We start from the raw sequence: 24,542 nt of genomic DNA on the forward strand, positions 1-24,542 counted from the left end.
AGTGTGCATGCCTGTGCCCGTCCGTGCGTCCGTCGACCCGCCAGCACCCCCACCCGGCAAGTCACATCATCCCTGTTTCCAAGTACATCCCTCCCCCGCGGAATGCCTCCCTCCATTATAACTATATACATAGTTATAACAGAAGGAAACACTCCACGAAGGAAAAATATACCCAAAAACAAAGACGATGTGACCCACCAAATGAAAGCGCCGGCAGGCCGACAGACACACAAACGAACACAAACACACACACAAAATTCAAGCTTTCGCAACAAACTGTTGCCTCATCAGGAAAGAGGGAAGGAGAGGGAAAGACGAAAGGATGTGGGTTTTAAGGGAGAGGGTAAGGAGTCATTCCAGTCCCGGGAGCGGAAAGACTTACCTTAAGGGGAAAAAAGGACGGGTATACACTCGCACACACACACATATCCATCCACACATATACAGACACAAGCAGACATATTTAAAGACAAAGAGTTTGGGCAGAGATGTCAGTCGAGGCAGAAGTGCAGAGGCAAAGATGTTGATGAATGACAGGTGAGGTATGAGTGGAGGAAATTTGAAATTAGCGGAGATTGAGGCCTGGTGGATAACGGGAAGAGAGGATATATTGAAGAGCAAGTTCCCATCTCCGGAGTTCGGATAGGTTGGTGTTAGCAGGAAGTATCCAGATAACCCGGACGGTGTAACACTGCGCCAAGATGTGCTGGTCGTGCACCAAGGCATGTTTAGCCACAGGGTGATCCTCATTACCAACAAACACTGTCTGCCTGTGTCCATTCATGCGAATGGACAGTTTGTTGCTGGTCATTCCCACATAGAATGCATCACAGTGTAGGCAGGTCAGTTGGTAGATCACGTGGGTGCTTTCACACGTGGCTCTGCCTTTGATTGTGTACACCTTCCGGGTTACAGGACTGGAGTAGGTGGTGGTGGGAGGGTGCATGGGACAGGTTTTACACCGGGGGCGGTTACAAGGGTAGGAGCCAGAGGGTAGGGAAGGTGGTTTGGGGATTTCATAGGGATGAACTAAGAGGTTACGAAGGTTAGGTGGACGGCGGAAAGACACTCTTGGTGGAGTGGGGAGGATTTCATGAAGGATGGATCTCATTTCAGGGCAGGATTTGAGGAAGTCGTATCCCTGCTGGAGAGCCACATTCAGAATCTGATCCAGTCCCGGAAAGTATCCTGTCACAAGTGGGGCACTTTTGTGGTTCTTCTGTGAGAGGTTCTGGGTTTGAGAGGATGAGGAAGTGGCTCTGGTTATTTGCTTCTGTACCAGGTCGGGAGGGTAGTTGCGGGATGCGAAAGCTGTTGTCAGGTTGTTGGTGTAGTGCTTCAGGGATTCCGGACTGGAGCAGATTCGTTTGCCACGAAGACCTAGGCTGTAGGGGAGGGACCGTTTGATGTGGAATGGGTGGCAGCTGTCGTAATGGAGGTACTGTTGCTTGTTGGTGGGTTTGATGTGGATGGACGTGTGAAGCTGGCCATTGGACAGGTGGAGGTCAATATCAAGGAAAGTGGCATGGGATTTGGAGTAGGACCAGGTGAATCTGATGGAACCAAAGGAGTTGAGGTTGGAGAGGAAATTCTGGAGTTCTTCTTCACTGTGAGTCCAGATCATGAAGATGTCATCAATAAATCTGTACCAAACTTTGGGTTGGCAGGCCTGGGTAACCAAGAAGGCTTCCTCTAAGCGACCCATGAATAGGTTGGCGTACGAGGGGGCCATCCTGGTACCCATGGCTGTTCCCTTTAATTGTTGGTATGTCTGGTTTTCAAAAGTGAAGAAGTTGACGGGTCAGGATGAAGCTGGCTAAGGTAATGAGGAAAGATGTTTTAGGTAGGGTGGCAGGTGATCGGCGTGAAAGGAAGTGCTCCATCGCAGCGAGGCCCTGGACGTGCGGGATATTTGTGTATAAGGAAGTGGCATCAATGGTTACAAGGATGGTTTCTGGGGGTAACGGATTGGGTAAGGATTCCAGGCGTTCGAGAAAGTGGTTGGTGTCTTTGATGAAGGATGGGAGACTGCATGTAATGGGTTGAAGGTGTTGATCTACGTAGGCAGAGATACGTTCTGTGGGGGCTTGGTAACCAGCTACAATGGGGCGGCCGGGATGATTGGGTTTGTGAATTTTAGGAAGAAGGTAGAAGGTAGGGGTGCGGGGTGTCGGTGGGGTCAGGAGGTTGATGGAGTCAGGTGAAAGGTTTTGTAGGGGGCCTAAGGTTCTGAGGATTCTTTGAAGCTCTGCCTGGACATCAGGAATGGGATTACCTTGGCAAACTTTGTATGTGGTGTTGTCTGAAAGCTGACGCAGTCCCTCAGCCACATACTCCCGACGATCAAGTACCACGGTCGTGGAACCCTTGTCCGCCGGAAGAATGACGATGGACCGGTCAGCCTTCAGATCACGGATAGCCTGGGCTTCAGCAGTGGTGATGTTGGGAGTAGGATTAAGGTTTTTTAAGAAGGATTGAGAGGCAAGGCTGGAAGTCAGAAATTCCTGGAAGGTTTGGAGAGGGTGATTTTGAGGAAGAGGAGGTGGGTCCCGCTGTGACGGAGGACGGAACTGTTCCAGGCAGGGTTCAATTTGGATAGTGTATTGGGGAGTTGGATCATTAGGGGTAGGATTAGGATCATTTTTCTTCGTGGCAAAGTGATACTTCCAGCAGAGAGTACGAGTGTAGGACAGTAAATCTTTGACGAGGGCTGTTTGGTTGAATCTGGGAGTGGGGCTGAAGGTGAGGCCTTTGGATAGGACAGAGGTTTCGGATTGGGAGAGAGGTTTGGAGGAAAGGTTAACTACTGAATTAGGGTGTTGTGGTGCCAGATTGTGTTGATCGGAATATTGAGGTTTTGGAGGGAGTGGAGCTGGAAGTGGGAGATTGAGTAGATGGGAGAGACTGGGTTTGTGTGCAATGAGAGGTGGTTGAGGTTTGCTGGAAAGGTTGTGAAGGGTGAGTGAGTTGCCTTTCCGGAGGTGGGAAACCAGGAGATTGGATAGTTTTTTGAGGTGAAGGGTGGCATGCTGTTCTAATTGGCGGTTGGCCTGTAGGAGGATGCTCTGAATAGCCGGTGTGGATGTGGGAGAGGAAAGATTGAGGACTTTTATTAAGGATAGGAGTTGACGGGTGTGTTCATTGGCTGAGTTGATGTGTAGGTGAAGGATTAGGTGGGTGAGGGCAATGGATTGTTCAGTTTGGAACTGGTATAGGGACTGATGGAAAGAAGGGTTGCAGCCAGAGATGGGAACTTTAAGTGTGAGGCCTTTGGGGGTTATGCCAAATTTCAGACAAGCCTGAGAAAATAAAATATGTGAGCGTAATCTGGCTAGGGTGAGGGCATGTTTGCGGAGGGAATGTAAATAAAACTTAATGGGGTCATTGTGGGGGTGTTGTGAGGGTGACATGGTATTAGAAGGTGGAAAGTTTAACATGAGGTTGAAATGAAAAAGAAAGATAGAAATATATGGGGAGAGATAAAGGTGAACTAGAAAGCAATTGGAGATCTGGTACGAAAAAAGACGAAAAAGTGTTGGTTAAGTTGATCCTGTGGTGAAATTGGGTTGGTAGACAGCGATGTGCAAAAAGGTTAGGTGGTTGTGTTGCCGCTAAATCACGTTAAAGGACGGAGAAATTCGGGAAAATTTCGAGAAAATTTCGAAAAAACGTATTAAAGGAGTGGTGTTGTGGTGAAAGATTACGAAAATGGGGCTAACAATTGTAGAAATAATGACGTTAAAACCTGTGGGGAGCGGCTAAAATGATCAGTGAAGTGCGAAAAACGGAAGTGGAAATAAAGTTAAAGTTATTAGAACTGGCCGAAATGGTTGTTAAATACGTGAAAGCAGCAGTTATTGAACTAGAAACGGTGGATTTTATAGCAGCGGTAGTGCTGAAGGCGGAAAATAAAATATTTTGGTGATGGTTGGGAAGTGGGTTACGTATTGTTGAGCATATATAGGCGGGATAAAATTGTATAGTAGATTACGGTAAAAGGGGAAGGTGAATACAAAGTGAAACTACTGGTAAAAACAGAAAGAGAAAATAAAGAGAAAAAAGAGAAATAAGACGACAGGAAAGATTTCGAAATGCAAAGGCGACAATAACAAACGTAATTGTTGGTTTCAAATTAATGATATGGTTATAATAGAAGGAAACATTCCACGAAGGAAAAATATACCTAAAAACAAAGACGATGCGACTTACCAAATGAAAGTGCTGGCAGGTCGACAGACACACAAACGAACACAAACATACACACAAAATTCAAGCTTTCGCAACAAACTGTTGCCTCATCAGGAAAGAGGGAAGGAGAGGGAAAGACGAAAGGCCCTGATGAGGCAACAGTCCGTTGCGAAAGCCCGAACTCAGTGTGCATGCCTGTGCCCGTCCGTGCGTCCGTCGACCCGCCAGCACCCCCACCCGGCAAGCCACATCATCCCTGTTTCCAAGTACATCCCTCCCCCGCGGAATGCCTCCCTCCATTATAACTATATACATAGTTATAACAGAAGGAAACACTCCACGAAGGAAAAATATACCCAAAAACAAAGACGATGTGACCCACCAAATGAAAGCGCCGGCAGGCCGACAGACACACAAACGAACACAAACACACACACAAAATTCAAGCTTTCGCAACAAACTGTTGCCTCATCAGGAAAGAGGGAAGGAGAGGGAAAGACGAAAGGATGTGGGTTTTAAGGGAGAGGGTAAGGAGTCATTCCAGTCCCGGGAGCGGAAAGACTTACCTTAAGGGGAAAAAAGGACGGGTATACACTCGCACACACACACATATCCATCCACACATATACAGACACAAGCAGACATATTTAAAGACAAAGAGTTTGGGCAGAGATGTCAGTCGAGGCAGAAGTGCAGAGGCAAAGATGTTGATGAATGACAGGTGAGGTATGAGTGGAGGAAATTTGAAATTAGCGGAGATTGAGGCCTGGTGGATAACGGGAAGAGAGGATATATTGAAGAGCAAGTTCCCATCTCCGGAGTTCGGATAGGTTGGTGTTAGCAGGAAGTATCCAGATAACCCGGACGGTGTAACACTGCGCCAAGATGTGCTGGTCGTGCACCAAGGCATGTTTAGCCACAGGGTGATCCTCATTACCAACAAACACTGTCTGCCTGTGTCCATTCATGCGAATGGACAGTTTGTTGCTGGTCATTCCCACATAGAATGCATCACAGTGTAGGCAGGTCAGTTGGTAGATCACGTGGGTGCTTTCACACGTGGCTCTGCCTTTGATTGTGTACACCTTCCGGGTTACAGGACTGGAGTAGGTGGTGGTGGGAGGGTGCATGGGACAGGTTTTACACCGGGGGCGGTTACAAGGGTAGGAGCCAGAGGGTAGGGAAGGTGGTTTGGGGATTTCATAGGGATGAACTAAGAGGTTACGAAGGTTAGGTGGACGGCGGAAAGACACTCTTGGTGGAGTGGGGAGGATTTCATGAAGGATGGATCTCATTTCAGGGCAGGATTTGAGGAAGTCGTATCCCTGCTGGAGAGCCACATTCAGAATCTGATCCAGTCCCGGAAAGTATCCTGTCACAAGTGGGGCACTTTTGTGGTTCTTCTGTGAGAGGTTCTGGGTTTGAGAGGATGAGGAAGTGGCTCTGGTTATTTGCTTCTGTACCAGGTCGGGAGGGTAGTTGCGGGATGCGAAAGCTGTTGTCAGGTTGTTGGTGTAGTGCTTCAGGGATTCCGGACTGGAGCAGATTCGTTTGCCACGAAGACCTAGGCTGTAGGGGAGGGACCGTTTGATGTGGAATGGGTGGCAGCTGTCGTAATGGAGGTACTGTTGCTTGTTGGTGGGTTTGATGTGGATGGACGTGTGAAGCTGGCCATTGGACAGGTGGAGGTCAATATCAAGGAAAGTGGCATGGGATTTGGAGTAGGACCAGGTGAATCTGATGGAACCAAAGGAGTTGAGGTTGGAGAGGAAATTCTGGAGTTCTTCTTCACTGTGAGTCCAGATCATGAAGATGTCATCAATAAATCTGTACCATCAATAAACCTGTCCCATGCACCCTCCCACCACCACCTACTCCAGTCCTGTAACCCGGAAGGTGTACACAATCAAAGGCAGAGCCACGTGTGAAAGCACCCACGTGATCTACCAACTGACCTGCCTACACTGTGATGCATTCTATGTGGGAATGACCAGCAACAAACTGTCCATTCGCATGAATGGACACAGGCAGACAGTGTTTGTTGGTAATGAGGATCACCCTGTGGCTAAACATGCCTTGGTGCACGACCAGCACATCTTGGCGCAGTGTTACACCGTCCGGGTTATCTGGATACTTCCTGCTAACACCAACCTATCTGAACTCCGGAGATGGGAACTTGCTCTTCAATATATCCTCTCTTCCCGTTATCCACCAGGCCTCAATCTCCGCTAATTTCAAATTTCCTCCACTCATACCTCACCTGTCATTCATCAACATCTTTGCCTCTGCACTTCTGCCTCGACTGACATCTCTGCCCAAACTCTTTGCCTTTAAATATGTCTGCTTGTGTCTGTATATGTGTGGATGGATATGTGTGTGTGTGCGAGTGTATACCCGTCCTTTTTTCCCCTTAAGGTAAGTCTTTCCGCTCCCGGGACTGGAATGACTCCTTACCCTCTCCCTTAAAACCCACATCCTTTCGTCTTTCCCTCTCCTTCCCTCTTTCCTGATGAGGCAACAGTTTGTTGCGAAAGCTTGAATTTTGTGTGTGTGTTTGTGTTCGTTTGTGTGTCTGTCGGCCTGCCGGCGCTTTCATTTGGTGGGTCACATCGTCTTTGTTTTTGGGTATATTTTTCCTTCGTGGAGTGTTTCCTTCTGTTATAACTATGTATATAGTTATAATGGAGGGAGGCATTCCGCGGGGGAGGGATGTACTTGGAAACAGGGATGATGTGACTTGCCGGGTGGGGGTGCTGGCGGGTCGACGGACGCACGGACGGGCACAGGCATGCACACTGAGTTCGGGCTTTCGCAACGGACTGTTGCCTCATCAGGGCCTTTCGTCTTTCCCTCTCCTTCCCTCTTTCCTGATGAGGCAACAGTTTGTTGCGAAAGCTTGAATTTTGTGTGTATGTTTGTGTTCGTTTGTGTGTCTGTCGACCTGCCAGCACTTTCATTTGGTAAGTCACATCGTCTTTGTTTTTAGGTATATATATATATATATATATATATATATATATATATATATATATATATATATATATATATTATTGAAAGAAAACACCTGATTACTCTATACATTTTTCCTTTCCAACAGAACAAGGGGGTTGGTGGTGGAGGGTAGGTGGGGGGGGGGGGGGGGGAGACATTGGAGCCTTAGGTCAGGTCATATGAAAGGATGTCCAGGGGGGGGGGGGTTTGTGGAGAGGCTAAACTAACCTATAGCTTATGGACTGATCTGACCTTATTATAACATTAGCCAACATGACCTTGTTGTCCTGTTACTGTGAACAGCTGAAATCAAGAGGAAACTACAGCCATTTTTTTCTCGAGGACATGTTTTCCCATTGTATGGTTAAACAGTGATGATATCCTCTTGGGTAAAATATTCTGGAGGTACAGTAGCCCCCTTTCAGATCTCCAGGTAAAACAAAACTGGCATTCTACAGGTCAGAGTTTTGATTGGTAGATCCCTTAATTGGGTAGGTGTGTCAGAACATTTAAAAAGAGAAATGGATAGGTTGAAATCAGATACAATGAGAATTAGTGGTGTCGTGACAGGTAGAAGAGGACTTCTAGTAAGACAGAGAAAGAAATCATAGGATAGGACATTGTTTCTGTTAAACAGAAAGGGAACATTGTAAAGGACAATTCATATGTAACAGAGACTGTATAAATACTTTTTATAAGAAGGAGAGAAAATTGTCAGAAGAGAAATTAAAACAGTACACTGACAAAGCAATACAGAGGGCATTTAGTGAATTAAAAATTAATGTCACATCCCCATCTGAAATAAGGAAGATCACCATGAGGCTAAAACATAAAAGTTTGTGTGGAACGGACAATCTCTAATAACATACAAAAAAGTGGTGGCCCTGTAATAATGTAATATTCTTAGTCAGTTACTTAATGCATCATTAACCTGGGATGTTTTCTCAGAAAGATTGAAATTTGCATTTGTAAGTCCTCTTTATACGAAGGATGGCGCCATGGATGTCAGTAACTGTCATCCAGTGTCACTCTGTAAATTATTTTCTAAAATTTTTGAGAAGTTGCTGTACATCAAGATTGTCACCTCGCTGTGTAGATGGTCACCTCCTGTGTAGTAATGGGATACTTAGCCAATCACAGTTTTGGTCATTCCACTGAGTCAGCTATTTATACATTTACTGAATATATAATAACATCTTTAAATGATAAAATATCACCAATTAGGATCTTCTGCAATTTATCAAAGGCTTTCTTTTAGTGAAGTAAAGTTTTTATGGAAACAGTAGTACTCATTTAAGAAACAGTGCAGAAAGTAACTGTAGGCTGTTTGAGTAATACAAAGAGGAATGTCACATCACCTACATGGGGAGAAACTACAATGGGAGTCCAACAAGGTTTGATCATTGGCCCATTATTGTTCTTGCTTTATGTCATTTTGTTTGAATCAGGGACAGAATTAGTCCCATTTACAGATGAAACAAGCATTTCTGTGTAGCAAAGACATACCAAGAGAGAAAATAGTAGATGATGTTTTGGCGAACATTACTGAATGATTTAACGCAAATGGGCTATCTTTAAACAGTGAAAAATGAAGTTCATCCAATTTTGGATTGTCAGAAATATCTTACTTTTTATTAACCATGTATATCAACAAGAAATAATAAACAGGATAGAAGGTTGTAAGTTCTTAGTTGTGCGCAAGCAAAAAATACTAATTTCACAAAAGAAAGTAATTAGTATTATGTGTGGAGTTCTCACATATACTTCTTGCAGATATCTATTTAAGCAGCTGGGAACTTAAGTCACAGCCTCACAGTACATTTATGCACTTATGAAATTTTTCTGGTCGACAATCCATCCAAGTCTGAGAGTGAAAGAGATATTCACGACTACAACTCCAGCAGGAAAAATTCTCTGCATTACCCTTTAGTAAATCTAACTGTGGCATAGGAAAGCGTGAAATATGCAGTTATAAAACTCTTTGACAATCTACCCATGTCTAACATAAATAGCTACAATGTAGCTATTTATGATTCTTTTCCAGAAAGGAAAGTATACCATATAAAGCTGTGGCAAGATTAGAGAGAGGAAAAAAAAGCAAGGACTTAAGGACTGAAGAAATGTGTACCGTCTTGCTTGTTTCATGTCTTTACTCGTTTTATGTATCCTATATTTAATTGTATGTCACACAAAACAGCAAGTTCTTAGCCAATAGGCAGTAAAGACTGCAAATTTTCTGAAGAGTTTTGTTCTGCCGGTTACAGATAATCCTACCCAGTGTTAATTGCAAGATTTTTTTAAAGAGGGGCAGTATGTCAAACCGGCTGACTGGGAGCAGGAGAGGCACCACAGGGCATTTTAATATTCACTGGCCTGAATATAGTTTGATGGCACCCATTACAAAATATTACACGTATGAATACCACAGAATGAAATACAGAGAAGTGTGATGGAAGAATGCTGTGTGAAGAGGCGTGGCACTGCTCTTCGGCACACAGACTAAATAACATGTCTTACGTTCCCTCGAACATATATGTTTTATCTATCAGACTCTTCAGAGAGATGTGAGCTACAAAATGAAGATATTTTTGAAAAGTCAATTTTTTAAGTATCTGGCCTCCTACCTCAAACGCTCGAGGGAGGGGGAGTGCCACTATCAAATATTGCCCCGGTTTGGAAATATCGTAGATCCGGACCTGATGCACAGAGCAGTCTTGAGTTGTAGTGGAGAGGTGGTAGTCTCCACGTGCTTATGTTTAAGTGTTTTTGCTGTTTCCTCTTCGTTAATTGCTCTCATGTCAAATGAAAACAAAACGGATTTCTGTGGCTGGGAGCAATCAAGTGAATTAATTACAGAAGGCTAAAATTTGTTATTAGTTTCAGATTTTATTTTGTTTCCACCTTTCTGACAGTCAAACGTTAATCGCCTTGCAGAACAAATGGTTCAAATGGCTCTGAGCGCTATGGGACTTAACTTCTGAGGTCATCATTCCCCGAGAACATAAAACTACTTAAACTTAACTAACCCAAGAACATCACACACATCCATGCCCGAGGCAGGATTCGAACCTGCGACTGTAGTGGTCGCGCTGTTCCAGACTGTAGCGCCTAGAACCGCTTGGCCACTCTGGCCGGCCCTTGCAGAACAGTGAAGTTATTTTTGTCAGAAAGTAACATGCGGTGCTTGGTGGAATTCGAATTTATACTTTCCTAATACGAAAATATGCAGTGTACATGTTGCTGCACATCAGACACCTTTCCAATACGTATCTTTTCCCCTGAGTTTCGTTTTCTAAAATGCCGGGAAATTCTACGCCAGTGTATAAAATCACAACCATTGAAAGTAGTGATAAGTTTTACAGTTCAAAGGGAAAGTATACTGTTATGTAACGTGTAAAAAGTGTATTTCATCTGGGAGAAAGTGTATTTTTAACCGAAAAACTCGGGAAAAATCCGGGAATTTTATTTCCTCGTCCACGTATACACCCGTATAAAGTGACTCCTTCCACCAGGGACTTTCCATTATTTTTTTGTAGTGATCTTGTATTATTTATTTAGCTATAATGCAAAGGGATAGGAAAGTAGCATTGGGCGGACCATCGAGATAATCACCAAGTGTATTATTATCTGTGCTATATTGTGAACTTTACTTGAATTTCTCACTCACCTGAAGTACAAAAAATTGTTTTACAATGGACTGAGTATTGAAACATTGCATCATAATGTGGCAGCTAAATAAAAATCAGTACAAGTAAGAATAATAATTTTGATATTCCAATCAAATACTTAATCTTTTTGGTGTCTTTCATTACTGACTCTTACATGCAAGAACATAATCAAGATTTCAGTAGCTAAGTTAATAATGGCAGCACATTTATCAGAATGGTTATTATTCTAAATCATTATTTTTAATATGAGTTAATATTTCTTGCACATAAATGATTAAGAGAGACTTTTAGTAAGAAATGCACAATTACAGTGTGTAACACCGTGTAATGTTTATTTTAATTTGTACTATACATAAAAGCAAGCCTTTCTGCAGTGCAATTTTATTTATGCACAGCTGTTATTTTGTACAGGTATTGCTCTTGTGGTTAAAGCTTGTTTGAATCTGTCACAATTGAATCTTTTAGTGTGTCACCAGCTTTTTTATCCTCTTGTGCACTTTCTTCAATCTCTTTAATTTTTCCACACAGATGTGATGGTGTTGAACGACATCATAGAACAAGCAGCAGGCCGGCAAAGCAGGGCAAGTGAACATGGAGGTATAAACTAAGTGCCTTTATTCCTGCCCCTTTTCCTTATGTGTTTCTTCATTGTATGCTGTGACATGGTTACTTATTTTGAGCTAGTGTCAGCCAGTCTTACAAAACTGGATTTCCTTTGATCATTTTGTTTTTATAGTAGAGAGGAGAGTCACAGAATTCTGAATAAAAAGTAAACTGTGCAATGCTACAAAGTAAAATTATATTACAATAGTCCCAAAAAATTACGCTTTTCTACTGAAACCGCAACATAAGAAATTGATATGAATAAACAGTTCATGAATTGTGACAGTTTTCATTTCTCAGTCATACTCATTACAATGTAGTTCTAGCATATCTAAATGATTTACACTGGTATCATTTCATACAATTGCATCTTCATTCATTACATGCCTAAAATCCATAGATTTCAGCAAATTTAATTCTAGTCATCAAGTTACTCTAAATCTTTCCCCTAATTTAACTGAAGACATGAACCACCTGTTCTAAATGAACTTTTGTGCATATCTGTTCTCCCACTGCTGCTAGGCAGACAATTTAAAATTTATTTGTTTGTACTGCAGGTATAAATAGGCAATAGACAGGCCCATACAACACAGTTTAGGAAAGTAGTTAATTTATGGTTCAATAATATTGCCATGTCACAGCAGGACTGCTCTGTAGGATGAATGTGAGTAGAGTAGTTAGAGGAATGATCTTCCAGGCCATCGCTCAGTTCTTTTCTATATTTTAAAGTATTTTCATGAGGGTAGTGCAATATTATTTTTGTTACATTTTAAGGGTAGATGATCATTGTAGTGTATAAATAAGAAAAGTAGATGATCATTGTAATGTAGAAATGATTAAATATTTCTACATTGACCATATTCTGGAATTAAAGGAGAAAATTAGTTAACCTGCTTGTATCATTTAGTGTTTTGCATGTGTTAGTGCATTATCCCATGTTTAGTGTTATGTGGTACATGTAACTATAGTTAGACATACTTGTGTTATAAGAAGCTAGTCACTGTGTTAGTTTAGTTATAAGCACATATCGCTCTTGTCAGTCATGCACTTACTTTCTCAACAGCGCATGTACATTGTGCAGTGATGCTGAGGATCTTATAAAATACACTTAAACATAACAATATAATCCATGATGAAAATAGTTTTATACTGGTATTTTACAACTGAGTACTTGCTGTAATGCTAAATACATAAATTTAGCTGGAAAAAAAGTTAAATGCATTGGCATATAATACATTACCAATACCTGTCTCCCCCCCCCCCCCCCCCCCTTTTTTATGGAATAATTGGAGAGCTGCCTTTCTATGTAGTTTTCAAGTTCCTTTTTGTATCAGTATGGTTAGCTCCTTGCTTACAAATATTGCATGAAAATCATTGCTCTTTTAATCAGGCAGATAAATTTATTGTATGTTTTCAAAAATAATGTGGTTCATGGTGTGGGTTCCTGTAGTCATGTCCTAGTTCATGAACCATGGGCAACGTATGAGTGGCCAAGTAAGTGGTCCCGACAGTCGGGATACCGGTTACTTCGGAATAAGGCTGGGCATCTCGGACATATTCTGAGTCGTGGTCACCTTTGTGCTCATATGGCAAAGGCTACCAAATCCACCGGTTAGTCCCTCAGCCGTTAGGGGTAAAACCCAATGGGACTCGGGGCAAGTAAGGCTAGCAACCTGCTTCCCTGGTACTTTAAATATGATGCTGGCAACAATCAGAGCAAAATGCCTCGGACCTTTGGAGGTGACGGAGTCCCACCTCTAACTGACAAATCAGGGACTCCTAAGATACGACTTGGCAAACAAATGGTAATGAGATGGGGAGCTATTAATATCAATGGGGGCTACTCTGGGAAGAAGGTAGAGCTGGCAGAGGCTGCAAGTAAGATGGGGCTGGACGTTTTAGCTGTTAGTGACATTCGGGTAAGGGGTGAGAAAGAAGAGGAAGTGGGAGAATACAAGGTCTACCTGTCAGGAGTCAAAGCAGGAATAGCACAATGGGGTGTAGGGCTTTACATCAGGAAAGAAATGGAACCCAGCGTAGTTGCAATAAGGTATGTAAACGAACGACTGATGTGGATAGATTTGACAGTGTCTAGCAAGAAAATTAGGATTGTGTCAGTATATTCGCATTGTGAAGGGACAGATCAAGATAAGATGGATAGTTTTTATGAGGCACTCAGTGATGTAGTTGTTAGAGTAAAGGACAAGGACAGTGTTCTGCTCATGGGTGATTTTAACGCCAGGATTGGAAATCGAACAGAATGGTATGAAAAGGTTATGGGTAAATTTGGAGAGGATATGGAGGCCAACATCGAGTATAGATTTAAGTGTCAGGAAGTCATTTCTGAAAGTATTTGTATGGAGTGTAGCCATGTATGGAAGTGAAACATGGACGGTAAATAGTTTGGACAAGAAGAGAATAGAAGCTTTTGAAATGTGGTGCTACAGAAGAATGCTGAAGATTAGATGGGTGGATCACATAACTAATGAGGAAGTATTGAATAGGATTGGGGAGAAGAGAAGTTTGTGGCACAACTTGACCAGAAGAAGGGATCGGTTGGTAGGACATGTTCTGAGGCATCAAGGGATCACCAATTTAGTATTGGAGGGCAGTGTGGAGGGTAAAAATCATAGGGGGAGACCAAGAGATGAATACACTAAGCAGATTCAGAAGGATGTAGGTTGCAGTAGGTACTGGGAGATGAAGAAGCTTGCACAGGATAGAGTAGCATGGAGAGCTGCATCAAACCAGTCTCAGGACTGAAGACCACAACAACAATGGAGGCCAACAGGAACGGGAAACAACTCTTGGATTTCTGTGCCAGTATGGGCTTAGTAATCACAAACTCCGTTTTTAAACATAAGAACATTCACCGGTATACTTGGGAAGGCAGGGGAACCAGATCTGTCATTGACTATATAATAACAGATCAGGAATTCAGGAAGGCTGTGAGGGACACACGTGTATTCAGGGGATTCTTTGATGACACTGATCATTATTTAATCTGCAGTGAAATTGGGATTGTGAGGCCGAAAGTGCAGGAGGTCAGGTCCATATGTAGGAGGATAAGAGTGGAGAAACTTCAGGATAAGGAAATCAGGCACAAGTACATAACAGCGATCTCAGAAAGGTACCAGTTAGTTGAAAGTAGTCAATTACAGTCATTGGAAAAGGAGTGGACAAGGTACAGGGACACAGTACTAGAAGTGGCTAAAGAATGTCTTGGAACAGTAGTGTGTAAAAGTAGGATGAAGCAAACAGCTTGGTGGAATGATACAGTCAAGGCAGCCTGTAAAAGGAAAGAGAAGGCGTATCAAAAATGGCTACATACCAGAACCCAGGTAGACAGAGAAAGTTATGTTGAAGAAAGAAACAAAGCCAAACAGATAATTGCAGCATCCAAGAAGAAATCGTGGGAAGACTTTGGAAACAGGTTGGAGACTATGGGTCAAGCTGCTGGAAAACCATTCTGGAGTGTAATTAGCAGTCTTCGAAAGGGAGGTAAGAAGGAAATGACAAGTATTTTGGACAGGTCAGGAAAACTGCTAGTGAATCCTGTGGATGCCTTGGGCAGATGGAGGGAATATTTTGAAGAGTTGCTCAATGTAGGTGAAAATGCGATCAGTAATGTTTCAGATTTCGAGGTAGAATGGGATAGGAATGATGATGGAAACAGGATCACATTTGAGGAAGTGGAAAAAATGGTCAATAGATTGCAGTGCAATAAAGCGGCTGGGGTGGATGAAATTAAGTCGGAACTCATCAAATACAGTGGAATGTCAGGTCTTAAATGGCTACACAGGATAATTGAAATGGCCTGGGAGTCGGGACAGGTTCCATCAGACTGGACAAAAGCAGTAATCACACCAATCTTTAAACATGGAAACAGAAAAGATTGTAACAACTACAGAGGTATCTCTTTAATCAGTGTTGTGGGTAAAATCTTCTCAGCTATTGTTGAAAGGAAAGTGCGAGTATTAGTTGAGGACCAATTGGATGAAAATCAGTGTGGGTTTAGGCCTCTTAGAGGTTGTCAGGACCAGATCTTTAGCTTACGGCAAATAATGGAGAAGTGTTATGAGTGGAACAGGGAATTGTATCTATGCTTTATAGATCTAGAAAAGGCATATGACCGAGTTCCTAGGAGGAAGTTATTGTCTGTTCTACAAGATTATGGAATAGGAGGCAAACTTTTGCAAGCAGTTAAAGGTCTTTACATGGATAGTCAGGCAGCAGTTAGAGTTGACGGTAAATTGAGTTCATGGTTCAGAGTAGTTTCAGGGGTAAGACAAGGCTGCAACCTGTCTCCACTGTTGTTCATATTATTTATGGATCATATGTTGAAAACAATAGACTGGCTGGGTGAGATTAAGATATGTGAACACAAAATAAGCAGTCTTGCATATGCGGATGACTTAGTTGTGATGGCAGATTCGATTGAAAGTTTGCAAAGTAATATTTCAGAGCTAGATCCGATATGTAAGGACTATGGTATGAAGATTAGCATCTCCAAAACGAAAGTAATGTCAGTGGGAAAGAAATATAAACGGATGGAGTGCCAAATAGGAGGAACAAAGTTAGAACAGGTGGACGGTTTTAAGTACTTAGGATGCATATTCTCACAGGATGGCAACATAGTAAAAGAACTGGAAGCAAGGTGTAGCAAAGCTAATGCAGTGAGCGCTCAGCTACGATCTACTCTCTTCTGCAAGAAGGAAGTCAGCACCAAGACTAAGTTATCTGTGCACCGTTCAATCTTTCGACCAACTTTGTTGTATGGGAGCGAAAGCTGGGTGGATTCAGGCTACCTTATCAACAAGGTTGAGGTTACGGATATGAAAGTAGCTAGGATTATTGCAGGTACTAGTAGATGGGAACAATGGCAAGAGGGTGTCCACAATGAAGAAATCAAAGAAAAACTGGGAATGAACTCTATAGATGTAGCAGTCAGGGCGAACAGGCTTAGATGGTGGGGTCATGTTACACGCATGGGAGAAGCAAGGTTACCCAAGAGACTCATGGATTCAGCAGTAGAGGGTAGGAGGAGTCGGGGCAGACCGAGGAGAAGGTACCTGGATTCGGTTAAGAATGATTTTGAAGTAATAGGTTTAACATCAGAAGAGGCACCAAAGTTAGCACTGAATAGGGGATCATGGAGGAACTGTATAAGGGGGGCTATGCTCCAGACTGAACGCTGAAAGGCATAATCAGTCTTAAATGATGATGATGATGATGATATGATTCAAAAATAAAGATTCCATAATTTTAACATTCAGAATATGAACCAAAATTTCAAATTTTACAAACTGGATCTTTCTTTGTTGGGAATTATGTATGGAAATGGAGATGTAATAGATGTTTATAAATGAAAGGCTGTGCATAACACTGGATGAGCTGTTGAGAGCACTAGAACAGCATGAGTATTGTGTGAATGGAAATGAGCGTTTGGCATCATTGGCCTGGAGGCCCCTTACGGGGCAGGTCCGGCCGCCTTGGTGCAGGTCTTATTACATTTGACGCCACATTGGGCGACCTGCGTGTCAGATGGGGATGAAATGATGATGAAGACAACACAACACCCAGTCCCTGAGTGGAGAAAATCCCCAACCCAGCCGGGAATAGAACCTGGGCCTGTGGGACAGCAATCTGTCACACTGACTACTCAGCTATTGGGGCGGACATTGTGGGAATAGGAAGAAATGAATACAAACAGTGAAGTGAAACAGAGTAGATTCTGAAGTTAGGTAATTAAAAACATGTTGTATAAAGCAGGCTTTGAGAATACCATCAATGAGTGAATTCAGTGCAAACTGAATTCACATAAGAGTGAAGAAATATAATTAACTGAAATAGGTGATCAATAAAAACAGAGTGATATTTCATTCAATATTCAGATTATACTAAATAAAAATAAAACAGTTGCACAAATTAAATAAGCATGTGTAAAGTACTTAGGCACCAGCTAATAAATATGTGCAAAATTTCAAGTTTCTGAACTTAAAGTTTTCTTCTCTGTACAATAAGTAGAAAGAAATGGAAGTATAAAATGGTCCTGTAAGAAAATAAAACAATCTGAGTGTGTTTAAAAATCTAAATGAATAATGGAGTGTATGGACCAAAATGTAATTCTGAGAATTTATGAGATTTTATTGGTGACCATACTGTTGCCAACTACCAGAAATAATGAGTAAAAATAAAAAACTGATTCAGTCATCAGTAAGTGAAAAGGGATAAGCATACATAAACTGCAGTGATGGGAGACAACAGCTGTCCCCCCCCCCCCCCCCCCTCTCTCTCTCTCTCTCTCTCTCTCTCTCTCTCTCTCTCTCTCTCTCTCTCTCTCTCTCTCACACACACACACACACACAGTTCTTTGACTTTATGCATATAGAAGATAAGCAGTGGTATGCAAGCAATGGATTTTGCCTGCTGGGAGTGAGAAAGACCGACAGAACAAAGGGGTGCAGAACAGTGGGAAGAAGGCGTTAATAAAATAATGGTTTGTTGTGATATTGGGGGTGTGAGAGAGTTAGCAGAAGGGGAATCCAATGTAGATATTGGGGAGGGAGGAGGGATTAGGGTGACAATTGACAAGAGAGGAAAGGAAGGAAATGGGAAACAGACAGCAGTAGGTTGGTGCATAAGTTTGTAGTGTTTTTGTTTTGCATATTGGTATTCTGGTTGCTATTGGTTTATTTATCAGTCATCATTTTCTGTTTGTAATAAATTATTGCTATTTGAGTGTACATGTTGTTTATTTTGCCATTTGGAGATAGTGAGTGGTACTGCAGACACTAGGAAATGGAATGCCAAGAGGAGAACTTGGAACATTCCAGACATATTTTTCTGTGTGAGTTCATTAGAGGAGTGATAACAGTGGAGGCAGCCAGAAACATCTGTGCTATGTATGAGAATAATGCCATTAGGCAGAGCATGGCAAGGAAATGGTTTTCTTGTTTTAAGGAGGACTGTTTTGACATTACTGACTCTCTACATTCAGGAAGACTTCTGGGTCTGATGAAAGTCACTTAAATGCAGTACTCTAAATGGGAATGTGCTCCAAACATGGCTCGATGAGTTACTCGCCTCAAAATCAAGTGATTTCTACAATTGCAGAATCGAAAAGTTACCTCAGAACTGGCATATTGTTGTAAATAGTGAAGGAGAATATATTATTGCTGACTTAAGTCTCTGTTATATGTGTCTGTTGCATTTTTTAAATTTATGGAAAAATGCTACAAACTTTTGTGCCAGACCAATATATTGTCAAGTTTCTGCAGCTTTCTTTTAATTCTGTTTCATATTGCACCCCTCGACAAGTATTAACTCTTCAGTATGTTGCTGCTATTGAAAGTACTGTTACTTTTCTGTGGTTATAATTTTGCATGTTACCACATGTAAATGTTATTCTAAATGCCAATTTTTTTTTAGTAAAATTCCTTGTTGATTTCCAAGTATCCTATTTCTGTAGCTGTTTGTCTTCTAGTAAGTAATTGTATCTGGATCTATATGAGTTGTAGGAGAGGCATAAAACTTGTTCTGCAACAGAAAAAATTGTGTTATCTTTGTAGACAATCTTTTGATGACTGTTTCTTCCTAATTAAATTTCAGCAGCCATGTCAATTAAGAAAACTGAATGGTATAGAGAATGAGACTTTACGATTAGTTTAGTCTACTTTGCCAGTGAGATCTATAAGTTGGATTACAAGTTAAGTAACGAGTACGGATGAGCACCTTATACAGTAGTGTTGTCACATGGATGTTAGTTGTGGATGGTTGACAACAGGGAAAGGGAGAGGAACTAATGTCAGCATCACACTGGTTTAGCTTGTAACACAGTGTTTCCCAGGAGGAATGATCAATATTTAGCAACATGAAAGGAATGAAAGCAAAAAAGCCTAGTAAACACAGGCTCTAAAATCCATACCTTAAGAATTATGAACACTTCTTCATCTTTGATACTGTGTAAGAAATTTCTTGTACTGCAACCTCTTTGCTTCTCGTATTTTGGGAGGAGGTAATATGGACCAAAATAAAAAAGAATTGACTGGTAAACATCGGCTCTAAAATGCATACCTTAAGAGCTATGAGCACTTCTTCTGTAGAAAAAAATGTTTCACACTACAAAAAATGAACAAGTGCTCATAGATTTTACTCATGTTCACAGGACATTTTTTTCATGTTTGGGTCCATACCACCACCTCTCAGAATATGAAAAGCAAAGAGCTTGCAGTAGAAGAGGTTTGTTTCACAGTATTGAAAATGAAGACGTGCTCACAGCTCTTAAGTTCTGTATTCTGGAGCCAGTGTTTAGCAGACTTTTTGTTTTGAATGATTGTTCCTGTCATATCTCTTAATACTGACCGATTCTCCTGTGACAGTATCACAAATTGTCATTATAGGCTATGAGTGAAGAAGACTTTTGCCATAGTGAAGAAGCTGTTATATTTATTTCCAAAACAGGAAAAAAAACAGTTTCCATAAAATGGCATATAGGTTCAGTGAATGGAAAAAAATAATGCTGCATGTGAGTGAGTAGATCACTTTAATAGGACATTCAACTCAAGGAGCTCATCAGCGTGTTTGAAAATCATTAAGTGTTAATTGATGAGTGGTTACATGAGAACCAACTTGCAGAATACCATGAAAATATTAGATTATTATTGAGCTATTTTAGTCCTCATACCCATTCCTACCCAAGTATTTAAAAGTCTGCTTATGAACACTGTAATAATCTGTCAAAATGAATTTGAATTCAGTTGCAAAAATTGATGGTTTCAGTGTTTTCCTGTTTAGCATTGAGGCTGAATATGTGCAGTATTTTGTGAAACACATGATATATGTGCAGATAGATCTAGTGTTGGTATCAGGTTGGAGTGAAATAGGTAAAATTTGTTTGCTTAGAGTTAACATTATATTCCAGGAAATGCTTAAAAGTAGCAATTATGAGGCATTCAGATTAGTTAGGGTGTTGTGACTCATTGAGCAAGTAGCAAGTGAATATAAATCCGATTTGAAAGAATGTAGGGTAAACCACCCAGTTATTGGCAGTTTAAGAACATATTTGTAGGATAAATTATATATCTTCAACTCATACCTTGCTTGAAGTATAATTTTAACCAAAACATACTCTAATATTAAAGTAACATTGTTCTACAACTACAAAAGTTTTATACTTTATTTTCCACATGAAAAAGTTGCTTAAAAATATGCAAAATTGTACCAGTTATTGGCACAGTTTTCCAGTTGTTGGCATCCACATTATACCAGTCATTGGCATTCACAATTTGTATCAACATTACGTATTATTATTAATTTTATTACAATTCACAATTTGTATCAACATTACTTATTATTATTACTATTATTACTCACAACTAGCTATCACAAGCTGTTCATAATACTTGGTACTGCAGTAGAAGGTAAAATGTAAGAAAATTAAGAAAAATGAAAAAAACAGCTTAATTCAGTTACATTACATAACACTGTCTACAAATACAACTATGAATTACAGAAACACCAAATTGAGTTTGTTCTCTGTCCCTTCCTTTGTGTGAGTACTATTTCTAAAGAACTGCTTTGTATAGGCCTTTGTGTGATGCAAGATGTAAGAATTTATTCCACTGATTCAGAGAAATCACTGTCATCATGAAAATCATCAGTATTGTCACTATCATTTACCAAGCAACAATTATGGCATAAAAAAGATCATCTGGATCATATGGGGTATGTATTTGATGCCCACTGGAGATACATGTAGAGTGGAAAAGTTTTTTTACTGCCATTACATTCATATACCTTCTTGGAAGAAACACTTCTTGTATATTTGAAGCATGTTCCATGACACTCTTTTTCTTTATTCTGCATGCAACCGCGTATAGAAGCTGGAGCATTCTCAACCTCTGAATGCTTAGCTTGGGATGTCAGCTCTGTCACAATGCTGGTATCTCTCTTCATGTTCTTCTTCTTCTTAATTTGTTCAGTACCTTGTTTTTGCATTTTCTTCTCTTCTCTTTCCTGCATTTGTTTTTCTTTCTGTTTCATGGCGTCCTTGTTCATTTTTACCTTTTCCTCATGCAGGTCATTCCACTTTCTTGAGGTTAAAACAAATGGTCTCATTCCACTTGACACTTTCCTTTCCTTTTTGGCATTTCTGGCCACAGAAGCACTTCTTTTATGCATTTGGTTGGAGTTTTAATTACTATAGGCATAGGCCTGTCTTCTGTGTCATCTCTTGCTGATGAATTCTGGCTAGCTTTTTTACTTGCAGAATGTTGTGGATTTGAAATGTTCAGATTTTCATTGGAAAGGGACACGTTGGCATCCTGGCGTGATTTCAGCAACTTCCTGTTCCTCTTTTTTGGTTTTCATTTTGATAACATTCCCATAGCCGATATAGAAGAAAGAAATTTTCTCCATGAGCATTTTTTATTACATTCTGTATAGTCTCAAATTCAGTTATTTTCTCTTTATAGGTGAAAAATTTCTGAAAATTTAATCTATCAAGTTTTAGAGACTTAGTTTTTTAGCGCTGTCTTCAACATGAGCAAAGCTCTGGAAACATGCTGAATATTTTTCAGTAAGAATTTTATATATGAGTGGGTATTTGGTGTATATGAAATTCTTGCAGTTCATGCAGCAGAATATTTCTCTGCAAAGTAATGAAATGGGAGAAGCTTTCAGTGTAGAGAGTACAATGCTGGGACACATTGCATTCAGATGGCATTCAGATGGCAATATGACAAGATGAGGGGTGTGAAAAAACACATCTTTAGACAGTTTGGATAGTTTGCTCATGTTGAAGATGGCACTAAAAAACTAAGTCTCAAAAACTTGATGGATTAAATTTTCAGAAATTTTTCACCTATAAATTTATTTCAGTAATGCACTTGTGGCAACCAAATGGACCACTCTTCTGTCATCAGATTAATTTACAATGTACAGTCTGCTGTTTTGAGATGTATTAGTTTCTCCATCCAATAACTGGTAGTGTTCTATTGCTAATATACAAAAAATGTACTGTCATGAAGTTGATCTTCTCTCGAGTCAACACAGTTACTTTTAACTTCATAAATTCCTACAGTTCCTTAACATTCATGATCCACATCCATAAGATTCACATTTGTGCATAGGTATCTGCAAGAGGGTTGGAAGAGTTGGGGGGCAAGAAGGAACCAGTTACCCCTTCCTGGAATCTGTGTTAAACCTTAGCGGAGAATTCTCTCCAATTCTTAGCAAACATTGTCTGTGATTACATTAAACTACAAATTTAAAATTGCATGCCATGGTGCGAAATACTTAAACTTTAGCAACAATTGTACACCTTGGGTTTTCTTAGTTGCCACTCTATTTACAGGAAATCCTGCCAATTCCTACTTGTGGCTCTGGTTTCTTCATTGATTTGCAACCAAGATGGACACAAAATGTTTACAGAAATGTGTCAAAATAGTGTCTTAAAACTTTTTCTGCCACTTTTTCGTTCAGCCAATGTCAAGCTTCAGAAATGAACCGATCTAACACCTTGGTGCATGGATTCTGTAAGCCAATTCCCAGCATATAAACATGGCAGCAGTATCAGTGCTAGTCATTCCTTCTCAGTTCCCATAAGGATGTCTCCTCCTCCTGCTCATGCACCATGGAAACACAGCAGTACTTTACCATTTGTCTGTGGAAAAGAAAACCCATGATGGCTTGCTTATTTTGCATTCAATTTTACATGACAGAGCTGTTTTAACACACTCAGAAGGACACAGCCATGCTATGTTGTAGATGTGTACATTTATACTTAGTCCTAAACAAATCAACCAAAAAAGAAAATACAATTTTCTGCATTAGAAAAAGGGGGGCATAAGAAATTTTGAGTCGAAGCAATGTGCTCTCCAGGACTGGGATCTTCTCAAAGTCTATGGGTGCAACACAAGATCACATGTAGTCACAGAGCAATGAATTTTGCATACCAGTTAGCATGCTACACAGTAATGTGACAAACTGGAGAAACAAAAATAACCTTGTTGACTGCAGTCCTAGAATGCTAAAAGTTGATTCTATTTTCCAATTGAGGATTGTTTTGGGAGGTTTCCCACTTTCATCTAGTTGTATTTTGGTCCTGTGCAATATTTTACCTAGTAGTCAACCTCCTAAGAAATGTAGCATTCAAAACGCATTTGTTCAACATAATTTATGCCAGTCAACATTAAAAAATACAAATCATGAAAATAATGCAAAAAAGCCATTAACATGAACTGTTGTTAAGTTTTACAAACAAATAAAGTGTTATAGATGGCATGGTCTGCAACTGCATCTACATACATACTCCCCAAGGCAGCATATGGTGCTTGATGTAGGGTACCTTGTAGCACTGTTAGTTATTCCCTTTCATGTTCCACTTGCAAAAGGGTTGAGGGAAAAATGGACTGTCTATATGCTTCTGTATGAACTGTAATATCTTTTATTGTGTCTTCATGGTCCGTGCATGAGATGTGTTGGTGGCAGTAGAATTGTTCTGCAGAAAGACGCAAATGTTAGTTCTCTAAACTTTCTCAATAGTGTCTCATGAAAAGAATGTTGCCTTCCTTACAGAGAGCCCCTTTTGTGTTCATGGAGCTTTTCCATAATACTTGTGTCTTGATGGAACCCACTGGCTATAAATTAAATCCTGTGTCTCTGAATAACTTTTTTTTTCACTAGTTCAAGAGGTATTAATCTTGTCATTTTTGTGGGTATTCAGCTGGACTTTCTCAACCTTTCATACTTTTTTTTCTTCTTTACTATTTCAGATTTTTAATTTTCAGTTTCAATCTAACATGATGAGAGTATGAATTAATTATTTTTGTGAATGTTGTGTAGTTTTAGTTCATAATTTGTTATATGCCCTGGATTTAATCAAATCAGGATGTAACTTCAAATCATTGAATCAAAAAAGTGGCATACATGTTCTAATTAATACCATAAAAAAGTACTTTGCCTATGCTATTGAAATACTCTTACCATTTAGGTATCAAAGTAATCTATCTTAAAAATACTGGGTAAATAGTTATCTATCTTTTGAGAGACAGTAACTTTTGTGTGCTTTCTTGCAAATATAGGTTTTGG

The 24,542-nt window shown here is 40.5% G+C and overlaps 1 protein-coding gene across 1 annotated transcript in view; it reads left to right on the forward strand.

Annotated features, from left to right (window-relative positions):
* LOC126095773 (sodium channel protein para) overlaps positions 1-24,542 on the forward strand; it is a 923,047-nt gene that overhangs the window by 523,976 nt on the left and 374,529 nt on the right. Inside the window, exon 14 of the mRNA XM_049910580.1 lies at positions 11,376-11,444. Coding sequence (XP_049766537.1) covers positions 11,376-11,444 — 69 coding nt within the window. The remainder of the gene's footprint in view (positions 1-11,375; positions 11,445-24,542) is intronic.

This window comes from Schistocerca cancellata, chromosome 8 (assembly GCF_023864275.1).
Source record: "Schistocerca cancellata isolate TAMUIC-IGC-003103 chromosome 8, iqSchCanc2.1, whole genome shotgun sequence".
NCBI classification, from domain to species: domain Eukaryota; kingdom Metazoa; phylum Arthropoda; class Insecta; order Orthoptera; family Acrididae; genus Schistocerca; species Schistocerca cancellata.